A 13,871-nucleotide genomic window follows, 5' to 3' on the forward strand; every position below is an offset into this window, starting at 1 on the left:
CTCTCCACTCGATCTCAGCTTCTCTCCACTCGATCTCAGCTCCTCTCTACTCGATCTCAGCTTCTCTCCACTGGGACTCAGTTTCTCTCCACTTGACCTCAGTTTCTCTAAACTTGACCTCAGCTCCTCCTCATTCTGCTTTACTTCGTACCCTCGGGCTCTCAAGATCTCTCCACTGGTTTCCACGTCAGTAAACTTCAACGTCTCTTTAAACTCAGGTCCCTTCCGAGATCCCGCTACAGTCCCTGCACTCTCAGATTCAGCCTTTACTTTGTGTCTGAATTCTTGCTTTCCCCACATCTCCTTTGATATGTCTTTCCGCAAACCGGCCGCAACCTGTAATGCACTTGATACACTGCGCACTCGTTTCACATTCATCCTTTCCGGACTCCGGCCTGACTTTCCTCTTAAGACTGTCTTTTCCACATCTTCCAGTCTCCAGTTCTCAGACTCAAGCTTCAGGTCCCACGTTTTAGGTTTTTGCGTCTTTCTACCCAGGAGCTCCATTTTCCTCCCAATGACGATGAGCCCGTTCCAGGGCATCCATAACGTTTCTCGCATCTTCTGCGCCCCTCTGCTTCCCGGTTCCAGTTGCGACCGCCCGAAGGTCCTGGCCTGGCCTCGGGCGCCCTGGCAGCGGGCCTTGTCGCTCCCCTTTGCCGCCCTCTGTGGCTTACCCCGCCACTCCCTCCTGTCCCAAAGCGGATATCCAAACGGAGCCCCTTTCTCCAAAGACATCACGCCTCTCCCCGGTCCCTAGTCCGCCCACCCCACCCGAGCTCCCCATTCCCCCGACCCTCCCCACCGTCCCACCCAGCCCACCGGCCCGCCGCCCCGCCCACCGCCTAGAGGGCGCGAGAGTGGACTAGTGCGCACGCGCAGATCGCGCGAGGCCGTTGGAAGGCGCGGCCCAGAGCGCCGGCGAGCGGGAGTCAACCAGCCCGGAGGCGGGGGCTGACAGGACTGAGACCTTTGCGACCGTAGAGCACCCCCCTCCCCATGCCCCCGCCTCCCGCCTCCAGGCTGTAGCCTGTTCCCGGCCCTCTCAGTTCTGCGCTGCCCCTTAAAGGTGGGGCCTGGGCACAGGAACGATTGGCGTTGCAGCCAATGGTGTCCCGCACGGTAAACCTTCTACCCAATCACAAGGCTCGGCTGCGAGGGAACGGCATGGGAACCACGCCCGGCTCCAGGTGACTCCTTGGAGGGGAGGGGAGGGCGCCTCCGTTAGTGGGTAGGATCCCCACTGGGCCCGTTCCTCGGGGCGAGGTCTCGCGGACCAAGCTGCCTCAGCGCGCGGGCAGTGACCCTCTGCGGAATCCTTTAGTGCTGTAGTCGAGGAGAGTGATGGAGGAGCGTCTAGAAGCTGGGAAGGAGAGCAAGGTAGAGAAAGGATGCAAACCCCCTGCCATTCCTACATCTCCCTCCATAATACCCGCTGATGCCCAATCAGGGAGTGAGAGAGAGAGTGTGTGTGTGTGTGTCTGTGTCTGTGTCTGTGTCTACGCTCACGCATGAGTTAGGGAAGAGAGAGATCTGAGCAAGGGGGTGGCATCTGCGTGGGGACTGGTGAGGAGGCAGGGTTTACCTTAACCCCGACAGATGGAAACAAACCCGTCTCTCTTACTCCTCCCTCCCCTCCCCAGGGCCGACTCATGCTGGTTTCATGGAAGGATGTTATGGATTGAGAAGGGGCTGGAATACTGCTTTCCCAAGGTGGGGGGAATACAGTTCACCACTAATGGTTCACGTGTCTATCTGTGTTATGTAATCAGAAGACCATTCAGTCTTCATTCTTTCTTCTTGACTTCATTTGACAGAGTTTCTGAGCATCCTTGTGCTAAGGATGGTTGGGGGTGGGCATACAGAGATGCACACTTTTAAGGGTAGGAGATACGTGCAGAGTGGGCTGTGACTAAAAGGCCACTTATCCTATAAGGATGGAGCAGCCGTGGTCCATTTTTGAAGCCCCATCTCTCTCAAGCAGTTACCAAGGAAGGAGGCAGGGGACTTGGAGGCCTGTTGCACCAATGAACCAGACTGTCAGGCGTGGGGTAGGGGTGGGGGTGGGCGGTGCAGGCATATGGATAGAGGAAGAGCTTGTCCTGGGGGTGCTGAAGAAGCCAACAAGTGAGGAGTGGGGTTCAAGTGAAATTTGATGATGTGAGAGGGACTCACAGACAAAGTATGGAACAGAAGGGATCATTTCAGTGTTTATCTAAGTTCATATTCATAGTTGAATTAGTTGAACTAATTAGTTGAATTAGTTCATAATTCATAGTTGGATTATATATATATAATGTTTAGAGCAATGCCTGGCATATAGGAAGGGCAAATCTAAGTGTTAGCTATTGTATTACTATTATTGAATAGTGAATGCTACGTGTTGGGAGGATGTCCTGGGCTGTCAAACTGATGGGTTTGTGGTCACAGCCCACTGGCACCTAACCTTTGTTGGTACCAGACTCTCTGATAATCTACTATTAGATCTTGTCCTTTAGGTAAGCATTTCCTTCTTCAAAATTCTCCTATAAATACAGAAAGATGAAAAGAATAAATGAGTAGGTAAGTAAAAATACAATAGAGAAAATGAAATAACATAAATACTTGATTAATCTAACAGAATTCAAGAAGGAATAAAAGAACAAAAGCAGGAGACAAACAGCAAGATGGCAGGCTTGTGGCCTACTGTATCAGTAATTACAGTAATAGCAAAGTGGAAGAAGCACTACAATTAAAAATAAAACATTTTCAGATTGGATTTTTAAAAAACAATTTAATTCTGTTAAAAGAGACTTATTTGGGGACTTCCCTGGTGGTCCAGTGGTTAAGAATCCATCTGCCAGTGTGGAGGACATGGGTTTGATCCCTGGTCTGGGAAGATCCCACATGTTGAGGAGCAGCTGAGCTTGAGTACTGCAACTACTGAAGCTTGCTCACCTAGAGTCTGTGCTCTGCAGCTAGAGAAGCCACAGCAATGAAAAACCCGTGCACTGCAATGAAGTGTAGCCCCTGCTTGCCATACTAGAGAAAACTCACGCACAGCAACAGAGACCCAGGACAGCTGTAAATCATTTTATTTTGAAAAAGACATACTTTTAAGAACACAGAACTATTGAGAAACTAATGGAATATGTACACTATGAGCACACTAACCAAAAGAAAGCTGATGTGGCTTTATTAATTTCAAACAAAGTAGACTGGAAGAGAAAGTATTCTAGAAAAAAAGGAGGGATATTTTATTAATATTAAAGAGTCAATTCAACAGGAAGGTAAAACACTCAGTTTTATGTACTTCATAACATAATTTCAAAATATGCAAAATAAAAAATTACAGAATTAAGAAATCAACCCATGATTACAATTAGAATTTTAGCACAACTGATAGCATATTAAAAACCAGAGACATTACTTTGCCGACAAAGGTCCATCTAGTCAAAGCTATGGTTTTTCCAGTAGTCGTGTGGATGTGAGAGTTGGACCATAAAGAAAGCTGAGCACGGAAGAATTGATGCTTTTGAACTCTGGTGCTAGAGAAGACTCTTGAGAGTCCCTTGGACAGGAAGGAGATCAAACCAGTCCATCCTAAAGGAAATCAGTCCTGAATATTCATTGGAAGGACTGATGCTGAACCTGAAACTCCAATACTTTAGCCACCTAATGCGAAGAGTCAACTCACTGGAAAAGACCCCAGTGCTGGAAGAGACTGAAGGCAGCAGGAGAAGTGGACAACAGAGGATGAGATACTGGATGGCATTACCCACTCAATGGACATGAGTTTGAGCAAGCTCTGGGACATAGTGAAGGACAGGGAAACCTGGCGTGCTGCAGTCTGTGGGGTCACAAAGAGTTGGACACGACTGAGCAACTGAACAGCAATAAGTGTCAGCAGACCAAAAAACACCAGCATTTAGATTTAAATAGTGTGATTAATCAGCTGACCTATGTAGCACTCCAGAACCTACAACTGCATAAAACACATTCTATTGAAGTGTACATGAAGCGTTTACCAAAATCCATTTTGTGTTTAGCCAGAAAACAGGTATCAACAAACTTTAAAAGCCTGAAATAATATAGAGTGTGATTTCTGATCTAGGAGACTCATCAAGGAATCAAAACAAAAAGATAACTACATTCCAAAATATTTGGAAATTAAACAACATACTTCTAAATAATAAGTCAAAGAAGAAATTATAATGGAAATTAGAAAATTTTTTAAGAAATTATTTTGAATATATGACATATCAAAACGTATAAGATTGGAGAAGGAAATGGCAACCTGCTCCAGTATTCTTGCCTGGGAAATCCCATAGACAGAGGAGCCTGGTGGGCTACAGTCTGTGGGGCTGCAAAAGAGTTAGACACGACTTAGCGACTAAATAACGGATGGAGTCTTATGATGACTTGTGGCAGAATGATTGTCTCTAATACGTCTGTTTATGAATAATTGTGAACATGATAAGAAAAAGGAAGAAAATGTGACAGAATTCTGTATGTTAAGATGCTTTTTAATATCCAAAGTTAAAGAGATTTCTTTTCTTACAGACTTCCTGAAAATGTGCTTGTGGCTCAGCTGGTAAAGAATCGCCTGCAATTTGGGAGACCTGGGTTCGATTCCTGGGTTGGGAAGATCCCCTGGAGAAGGGAAAGGCTACCCCCTCCAGTATTCTCTGGCCTGGAGAATTCCATGGACTGTATAGTCCATGGGGTCGCAAAGAGTCGAACACGACTGAGCGACTTTCACATCAAGTGTGAGTACAGTTTGACAAAGAAACGAAAGTATGAGCAGATAAAAAAAATGCTGACTTATAAGATGTAGCTAAAGCAGTATCCAGAGAGGAATTTATACCTCCAAATGTATATTTTAGAAAAAAAGAAAGGTTGAAAAGTCAGTGATCTAATTTCAATATCAAGAAGCTAGAGAGGACATATCTAGTGGTCTGGTGGTTAAGAATCTGCCTGCCAGTGCAGAGGACACCAGTTTGATTGCTGGCATGGGAAGATCCCACGTGTCACAGGGCTATTAAGCCCTTGTGCCACAGTGTGCAAAACCTCTATGGAGAAACTATAAAACATTACTGAGAAAAATTAAAGAAGACCTGAATCGTTAGAAAGATAGCCATGTTCATGGATTAGAAGATTCAGTATTGTAAAAATGTCTATCCTTCCAAAATTGACCTATAGATTCAGTGTAATCTCAATCAAATCTCAGAAAGATTTTTGGCTAGCAATTAACAAGCTGATTCTAAAATTTATGTGGAAATACAAAGGATCTACAGTAGCCAAAATGATTTTGAAAAAGAACAAAGTTAATTCTACATTATTTCCATATTGCCTATCAATTACAGTAATCAAGAGAGTATGATATCAAAAATATAGATGTTATCAGTGGAATAGAATAGGGAATACAGAACTGATCACTTTTGAAGTCAGTTGATTTTCTGCCAGAGTGTACACTAAGACAAATCATAGTGCAAATCAGTTCAGTTCAGTTGCTCAGTCGTGTCCGACTCTTTGCGACCCCATGGACTGCAGCACACCAGGCTTCCCTGTCCATCACCAACTTGAGTCAGCTCTTCGCATCAGGTGGCCAAAGTATTGGAGTTTCAGCTTCAACATCAGTCCTTCCAATGAACATTCAGGACTGATTTCCTTTAGGATGGACTGGTTGGATCTCCTTGTAGTCCAAGGGACTCTCAAGAGTCTTCTCCAACACAATTCAAAAGCATCAATTCTTCAGTGCTTATCTTTCTTTATAGTCCAACTCTCACATCCATACATGACTCCTGGAAAAACCATAGCTTTATCTAGAGGGACTTTTGTTGGCAAAGTAATGTCTCTGCTTTTTAATATGCTGTCTAGGTTGGTCATAACTTTCCTTCCAAGGACCAAGCGTCTTTTAAATTTCATGGCTGCAGTCACCATCTGCAGTGATTTTGGAGCCCCCCAAAATAAAGTCTGTCACTGCTTCCATTGTTCCCCCATCTTTTTGTCATGAAATGATGGGACAAGATACCATGATCTTAGTTTTCTGAATGTTGAGTTTTAAGCCAACTTTTTAACTTTCCTCTTTCACTATCATCAAGAGGCTCTTTAGTTCGTCACTTTCTACCATAAGTGTGGTGTCGTCTGCATATCTGAGGTTACAGATATTTCTCCTGGCAGTCTTGATTTCAGCTTGTGCTTCATCCAGTCCAGCATTTCTCATGATGTACTCTGCATATAAGTTAAATAAGCAGGGTGACAATATATAGCCTTGACATACTCCTTTCCCGATTTGGAACCAGTCTGTTGTTCCATGTCCAGTTATAACTGTTGCTTCTTGACCTGCATACAGATTTCTCAGGAGGCAGGTCTGGTATTCCCATCTCTTTAAGAATTTTCCACAGTTTGTTGTGATCCACACAGACAAAGGCTTTGGCATAGTCAATAAAGCAGAAATAGATGTTTTTCTGGAACTCTGTTGCTTTTTTGATGATCCAGCGGATGTTGGCAATTTGATCTCTGGTTCCTCTGCCTTTTCTAAATCCAGCTTGAACATCTGGAAGTTCTTGGTTCACTACTGTTGAAGCCTGGCGTGGAGAATTTTGAACATTACTTTGCTAGCATGTGAGATGAGTGCGATTGTGCGGTAGTTTGAGCATTCTTTGGCATTGCCTTTCTTTGGGATTAGAATGAAAACTGACCTTTTCCAGTTCTGAGGCCACTGCTGAGTTTTCCAAATTTGCTGGCATATTGAGTGCAGCACTTTCACAGCATCATCTTTCAGGATTTGAAAGAGCTCAACTGGATTCCATCACCTCCACTAGCTTTGTTTGTAGTGATGCTTCTATGGCCCACTTGACTTCACATTCCAGGATGTCTGGCTCTAAGGTGAGTGATCACATCATCATGATTATCTGGGTCATGAAGATCTTTTTTGTACAGTTCTTCTGTGTATTCTTGCCACCTCTTCTTAATATCTTCTGCTTCTGTTAGGTCCATACCATTTCTGTCCCTTATCGAGCCCATCTTTGCATGAAATGTTCCCTTGGTATCTCTAATTTTCTTGAAGAGATCTCTAGTCTTTCCCATTCTATTGGTTTCCTCTATTTCTTTGCATTGATCACTGAGGAAGGCTTTCTTATATCTCCTTACTATTCTTTGGAACTCTGCATTCAAATGGGTATATCTTTCCTTTTCTCCTTTGCCTTTAGCTTCTCTTCTTTTCTCAGCTATTTGTAAGGCCTCCTCAGACAGACATTTTGCCTTTTTGCATTTCTTTTTCTTGGAGATGGTCTTGATCACTGCCTCCTGTACAATGTCACAAACCTCTGTCCGTAGTTCTTCAGGCACTCTGTCTATCAGTTCTAATCCCTTGACTCTATTTGTCACTTCCACTGTATAGTTGTAAGGAATTTGATTTAGGTCATACCTGAACGGTCTAGTGGTTTTCCCTACTTTCTTCAATTTAAGTCTGAATTTGGTAATAAGGAGTTCATGATCTGAGCCACAGTCAGCTCCTGTTGACTGTATAGAGCTTCTCCATCTTTGGCTGCAAAGAATATAATCAATCTGATTTCGGTATTGACCGTCTGGTGATGTCCATGTGTAGAGTCTTCTCTTGTGTTGTTGGAAGAGGGTGTTTGCTATGACCAGTGCATTCTCTTGGCAAAACTATTAGCCTTTTCCCTGCTTCATTCTGTACTCTAAGGCCAAATTTGCCTGTTAACTCCAGGTGTTTCTTGACTTCCTACTTTTGCATTCCAGTCCCCTATAATGAAAAGGACATCTTTTTTGGGTGTTAGTTCTAGAAGGCCTTGTAGGTCTTCATAGAACCATTCAACTTCAGCCTCTTCAGCATTACCAGTCGGGCCACAGTCTTGGATTGCTGTGATATTGAATGGTTTGCCTTGGAAATGAACAGAGATCATTCTGTCGTTTTTGAGATTGCATCCAAGTACAGCATTTTGAACTCTTTTTTTTGACTATGATGGCTATTCCATTTCTTCTAAGGGATTCTTGCCCATAGTAGTAGATAATGGTCATCAGAGTTAAATTCACCCATTCCAGTCCGTTTTAGTTCGCAGATTCCTAGAATGTCGACGTTCACTGTTGCCATCACCTGTTTGACCTCTTCCAATTTGCCTTGATTCATGGGCCTAACATTCCAGGTTCCTATGCAATATTGCTCTTTACAGCTTCAGACCTTGCTTCTATCACCAGTCACACCCACAACTGGGTGTTGTTTTTGCTTTGGCTCTGTCTCTTCATTCTTTCTGGAGTTATTTCTCCACTGATCTCCAGTAGCATATTGGGCACCTACTGACCTGGGGAGTTCATCATTCATTGTCCTATCTTTTTGCCTTTTCATACTGTTCATGGGGTTCTCAAGGCAAGAATACTGAAGTGGTTTGCCATTCCCTTCTCCAGTGGACCACATTTTGTCAGAACTCTCCAGCATGATCCGTCTGTCTTGGGTGGCACTACACGGCATGGCTCCTAGTTTCACTGAGTTAGACAAGGCTGTGGTCCATGTGATCAGATTGGTTAGTTTTCTGTGATTATGGTGTTCGTTCTGTCTTCCCTCTGATAGATAAGTGTTAATACAATGTTTTTAAACAAATAGTGCTAAAACCACTAGCTATTACATGGCAGAAGTGAATCACAACCCACACTTTACGCTATATACAAAATGAGTTAAATGGATCATAGGCCTACATATAAATGTATGAAAATGGATCATAGACCTAAAACTGTTTCTGGAAGCAAAAATAGAATATCTTCATGACTTCGGGTTTCTTCAAGAGTACAAAAACATCTTTAACCACAAAAGAAAAGATTGGTATGTTGAGCTTGTAGAATTGTAAGCCATTAAGAGAGTGAAAAGACATCCCATAGAGCTGTGGATATTGACAACACATATAACTGACAAAGCCACATGGAACTTCCATACAGTGCTGGTGGGAGTGTAAATTAGAACAGTCAGCTTGGGAAACTGTTTGGCAGTATCTATGAAAGCGTTTTCAACACATGCCTACTCTCTGACCAAGCAGTTCTCATACCCAACAGAAATGAGTACTTAGGTCCCTCAAAAGATTTATGCAAGAATGTTCATGGTAGCTTTATTTATAATAACCCCAAACTGGAAATAATGCAAATGAGCACCAACAGTAGTAAACTAGATAAACTGTGATGTGGTCATATAGTGGGACACCACACAGCACTGAAAAAGAACCACCATGCTCAACGACATAGGTGGGTATCGTTAAAGAACGTGGTCACAAAAGAGTGTGTACTGTGTAACTACATTGATATATGAGGCTCAGAGCCAGATAAAATTAAACTATGAGTGGCCCCTCAGTGTCCTAAGCGTATGCCAAAGCCCATGAGAGGAGACAGGGAGGCCTCTGAGGGTGAGAAGTGAGCTGTGCTTGGAGCGAGAGTGACTTCTGACCTCCTCCCCAGTGCCCTGGCCCAGTGGTGTGGACAGAGCAGGTGTGCAGTAAGCGTTTACTGAGATAGCTCAGTGCAAGAATGAACTAGTAGCTTTGTGCCTCGGGTGTTTTCACTTGGAGAGATGCGAGTGCTTGACCTATAAGTCTGTGCCTCTTGACACTAAACGTAGTGAATGGAATGGTCTCAGGACCCCCTCAGAAAGGAGTGGGACCGTCTTTATACCTGCTGAGAGGTGCCTGAGGTAACCAACTGGGATGGGGTAGGCAGGTAGCTGAGGAAGCACATGGGATGTGGAATTGAAAAATTGTTCCAGTCTGGCCCTGGCACGTGGCAGCTGTTTGGTTCAGGCCACATTATTTCACCTCTCTGGGGGTCGCAGCCTCTGGGCCTATAAAACGGGGCAAATTCTGCCTACTTCAGAGGATGGCCGGGTGGGAAAGTATCACTGTGAAGCCCTGAGCAGTGACTTACCAGGATCTTTGGTGTGTGTGTGTGGGTGCAGCCAGTGACCCCAGGGCATGGTGGAAATAATACTTTGAGGTGGCTCTGCAGGAGGACTAGAAGCCTGCGGCCAGGATGGGGTGGCGGTGGTCAGTCACGTCAGGGCCCTCCCCTCCCCCACAGGCCTCCTCCATGTCAGTGGGCCTGCAGGGAGACAGCTCCTTGCAGGTGGAGATCTCTGATGCCGTCAGCAAGTGGAGCGGGACAAGGTGAAATTCACTGTTCAGACCAAGGTGATGTTGCACCAGGAGTAGGGGTATGGTTCTGGTGGCTGCCACAGGAGGCTTCAGGAGCCCGAGCAGCCTGGCTCACCTGGTGGGCAGATGCCAACAGAGCCTTTGGGCCCAGCTCTTCAACCTGGCTCTAGCCCTCTGGCCCTCTGAGAAAGAGAGCATCTCATCTAGTCTCTGACTGCCTTTTCCTCAGGCCCCACGTGCTACCGTCCTGTGTCCACCCTCCTGAAGGTGATCAGGAACACAAGAGCCCCAACTTGGGCCTCACTTGGCATGTGGGACGGGGGTGGCCCAAAAGTGGGTGCGCAGGAAGCTTGGTGGGTGTCGGGCTTGCAGGGGGCAGGGGAGGAGAGACCCCTCAGACAGGCTTCTCAGCTTCCGGAGCTGCCTGCCTCACTTCTCCCGGACCGAGTTCTTCGTCATGCCACAGCATGAGGAGTTCATCTGGCTGCACGATGCCTACGAGGGAGGGGTACGCCAGTCTCCCTGTGAGGGGGAGCTAGCCTGGGAGAACAGGGTGTACACCGGTCTTACTGTGAAGGGGAGCCTGCCTGGGCCCTCCGGGTGGCAGGGAGGCAGGGCCAGGCTTCAGGGTGTGGGTGATGGCCATCTTGATAATGAGAGGTCTCCCAGCTCTGTCCTCCTTTGAACAGATCCCCTCAGCCCCTCCACGGCCAGACTCTGAGGCTGCACACGGATTGAGGCTCTGGGTGGCTGAGGGAGGGAAGCCACTGGGGGTTCTGGCCTAGGGGGAGATCGTGCCACCCTTGGGAGCCCTTAGCTGCTTTGCTTCTGGTGGCTTAGTATAAGTGGGTCCTGTCTGGCTCCCATAGGAAGTGGATGACTTCTTTGAGCATGAGAGGACCTTCCTGCTGGAGTACCACGCCTGCATCTGGGACACCTGTCTGTGGGCAGACCAAGTCATGCACTCATGAGTGTACGCAGAACTCCATGGGCCCTGGATCCCCTACCTTCTCTCCCCAGTGGCATACTCCCCAAGGGAGAGGAAATTTCCTGTGTCTGCCTGTGGCCACAGACACCAGGGTGGGAGTTGACAGGTGGACCAAGGGGCTCTGATGGAGGGGTCTATCCCAGCAAGCCTGGCAGATGATTACATGCCTATCTCAGCTGCACTGAGCAGTCTGGGATCACAAGAAGTCAACCAGCTAGAGTGAGAATTCCCTCTGGCCCCTCTCCCCTCTAAGCCTGTAATACTGTGTCTGTCCATGAGGGGTCACTGTGTGGAAGTCTACTATCAGCTCTAGGGGGAGGTGCAGAAGCTCCTGTTTGGCTTTGGTAGGGAAAGAGCCGATTTCCCCAAGAGGGACCTAAGGGCAGGAAGACTTTAAGCACCTGCTAAGACCCCTGCCCTAACTCCTCCCCACTGCCTCCTGGGAGCTTCTTCAAATTGGCAGAGCTCTTTGAACAGTTAAGGGTGAGTACTGCCTTCTGTGTTGAAAGGTGATCGTGATCCTTTGCAGGGAAGAGAGTGTCCTGGGAGGGGGAAAAGCTCCAGGATCGTTTTGGAATCTTTCAGTGATAACTGGGGCCCAATGAAGCCCTGGGCTCATTCTCCACACTAGTTTAGTAAGAGTGGAGTGAAGTCAGGGATCCAGCCTCAAGTGTGTGTGCATGTGGTGATGGAGGGGGAGGTGGGAAGTGGGTTTGGCAAGGCCCTTACCAGGATGTTCCACATGCCTTTGGCACTGTGCTGCCAACATTCTGCCCCAGACCCACTTCCTGAACTCTTCGCCAAGAAAGTCAGTCACTGGAGTGTGCCAATCTTTCTAACATGTCTGTTGCTCATCTCTTCCCTGCTCAGGGCCCTTCAGTGACCCTGTCCCTTCCAGGAACTGCCCAAGACACAAAGCCCAGACTTCCTAGCTTGCATTTTAAGCCTGGTATGCTCTGGCCACTGCCACCCAACTGCCCTACTGAAGTTAAAGTTCCCGAAAATCATACTTGGCTTGCACACCTGCAAAGCCTTTGCCTGTTATCTAACCCCTACTCAACCCCCAAGATGCAGATCCAAGGCCACCTACTTTGTGAAGCCTTCACTGGCCTGCTCCCCTGAACGTGAGTGCTTGACATAGAGTGTGACTGTTGGGTCTTTAGAGGGACAGCAGCACCCCTTTCCTTAGCAGCCCCTCTGCCAGCTCTGTTCCCAGCCTCCATCTTCTTGCTTCAGGAGCTGGAGGGCCAAGTGGCCTCTAAAAAGGACCTGAAGCTGTCAGACATGCTGAGACACTACATGTGAGACTCCCAGGCAGCCAAGGTGAGAGGTGGCCCCAGAGCAAACCTCAGGGCTGGAGGCCAGGGAGCTGAGCCAACAGGGAGAGAAGGCAGGCAAGGGCCGTGGGTCAGGGATCCTGTGCCCTTGCCAGCCCCAGGACTACTGTCCTGGCAGCTGCTGGCACTGGCAGACTACAAGAACACCAACAAGGTGCTGGACAAGGCCTGCACCAGCAACCAGGAGGTGTGGGCTATGGAGAGCCACTAACAGCTGTGCTGCTAGTGCTTCGAATGCCTCTCGGACTCAGCCAGGCAAAGTAAGCCCTGTGGTCCACGAGCCCCTGCCACTGCGCTGGCCACCCTGCCAGGGTCCCAATTCCTCTCTTCTCCAGAGCTCATGGACTTCAAATCCCATGTCTTCCTTCCACGAGAACCTCAAACACAGGTAAGCCTTCCAGCCTGGCCGAGCCCTCTTGCTGCCTTCTTGGCCTCCCACCCTGGGCCTCTAGTTTCTCGGCGCTTGGGAGCAGGGGTGGACCTGGTGGGGTGCTGGGAGGTCGCTGGCATGAGCACCCCAGCTGTGCAGGGCCAGGGCTCCCCATTTGGACCAGGACCCTTCCCTTCTAATGGGTAGCAAGGCCTCAGTGAATGGTAGGACAGGGCTAGGGACAGAGGAGTCATTTGAGGTGGGGGAACAGCAGGGAGGAGACATCAAGACCCTCTCCTCCACAGGCCAGCACCCTGCTTCTCCGGAGCACCCCTGTCATTCTCAAAGGGGAGCCTTAGCTACCAAAAGCCCCCAGATCTCCCACTCCAGACAAGCCGCCTTCCAGCCCTAGGAGCCACTTGCCATGCCCCTTCTCAGGGCAGGCCCCACCCCTGCCCCAAGGTGCCAGGCCCTGCCAGAGGGAGAGAGCAGCGTGGACACACTTGGCCAGAGGTAAGCAGAGCCCCAACCTGGAAGCCCAGGGAACAGTGACCTCCCCTCCACAGAGGCTGAGGGACAGCCTCCACCCATGCTGGTCCAAGTTCATTTGTCTCCAGCCTGTTCACAAATAAAAAACCTGGTTTTATAAGGAGGCGTGCTTGTCCTGACATTCCAGTTCCAGGGCCCACCAGGTATATCCTCTACCAGGGGACCATGGTGGAGGCCAGATCCTGGGGGACACCCCTGCAATGTACTCAGTCACTCTGCAGAGTGCTAGGAAGCTCCCTGTATAAAGGGACAAGATCCAGAACTTGGAACCCAGGAGCAGTCAAGGCATGCCACCACCCCCTTATAAACTCTGGCACAGACCACACATAAAACTAATCATAAATCCTCTGCACCCATTTCCTAATTAGAAAATGGAATATGCTTTCCTGCCTCTCTCTCAGAAATACTGGCAAGTTCCAAGGAACAGTCTTTAATTCTAGGCAGCTTTTTAGCTGATGGGGAAGCTGGGTGGGGGAAGTATAAATCCTGCATTA

The 13,871-nt window shown here is 47.8% G+C and overlaps 1 protein-coding gene and 1 long non-coding RNA gene across 2 annotated transcripts; both read left to right on the plus strand.

The window, feature by feature from the left end:
- Nucleotides 1-1,201: 1,201 nt before the first annotated feature.
- Nucleotides 1,202-1,790, plus strand: LOC120874720. Its single transcript, XR_005723685.1, has 2 exons — nt 1,202-1,380; nt 1,644-1,790. It is a non-coding gene; the product is annotated as an uncharacterized LOC120874720 (long non-coding RNA).
- A 7,428-nt stretch (nt 1,791-9,218) lies between these two features.
- On the plus strand, nt 9,219-13,803 carry SNX32 (sorting nexin 32). The gene is given in 9 exon segments (XM_040255205.1): nt 9,219-9,234; nt 10,076-10,128; nt 10,131-10,174; nt 10,545-10,704; nt 11,003-11,102; nt 11,268-11,340; nt 11,568-11,604; nt 12,358-12,451; nt 12,560-13,803. Coding segments are annotated over 9 exon segments (1,053 nt in total). The 3' UTR covers nt 13,036-13,803.
- The last annotated feature ends 68 nt before the right edge of the window (nt 13,804-13,871 follow it).

Source organism: Oryx dammah, unplaced genomic scaffold (genome assembly GCF_014754425.2).
Source record: "Oryx dammah isolate SB20612 unplaced genomic scaffold, SCBI_Odam_1.1 HiC_scaffold_15, whole genome shotgun sequence".
Classification (NCBI taxonomy): Eukaryota; Metazoa; Chordata; class Mammalia; order Artiodactyla; family Bovidae; genus Oryx; species Oryx dammah.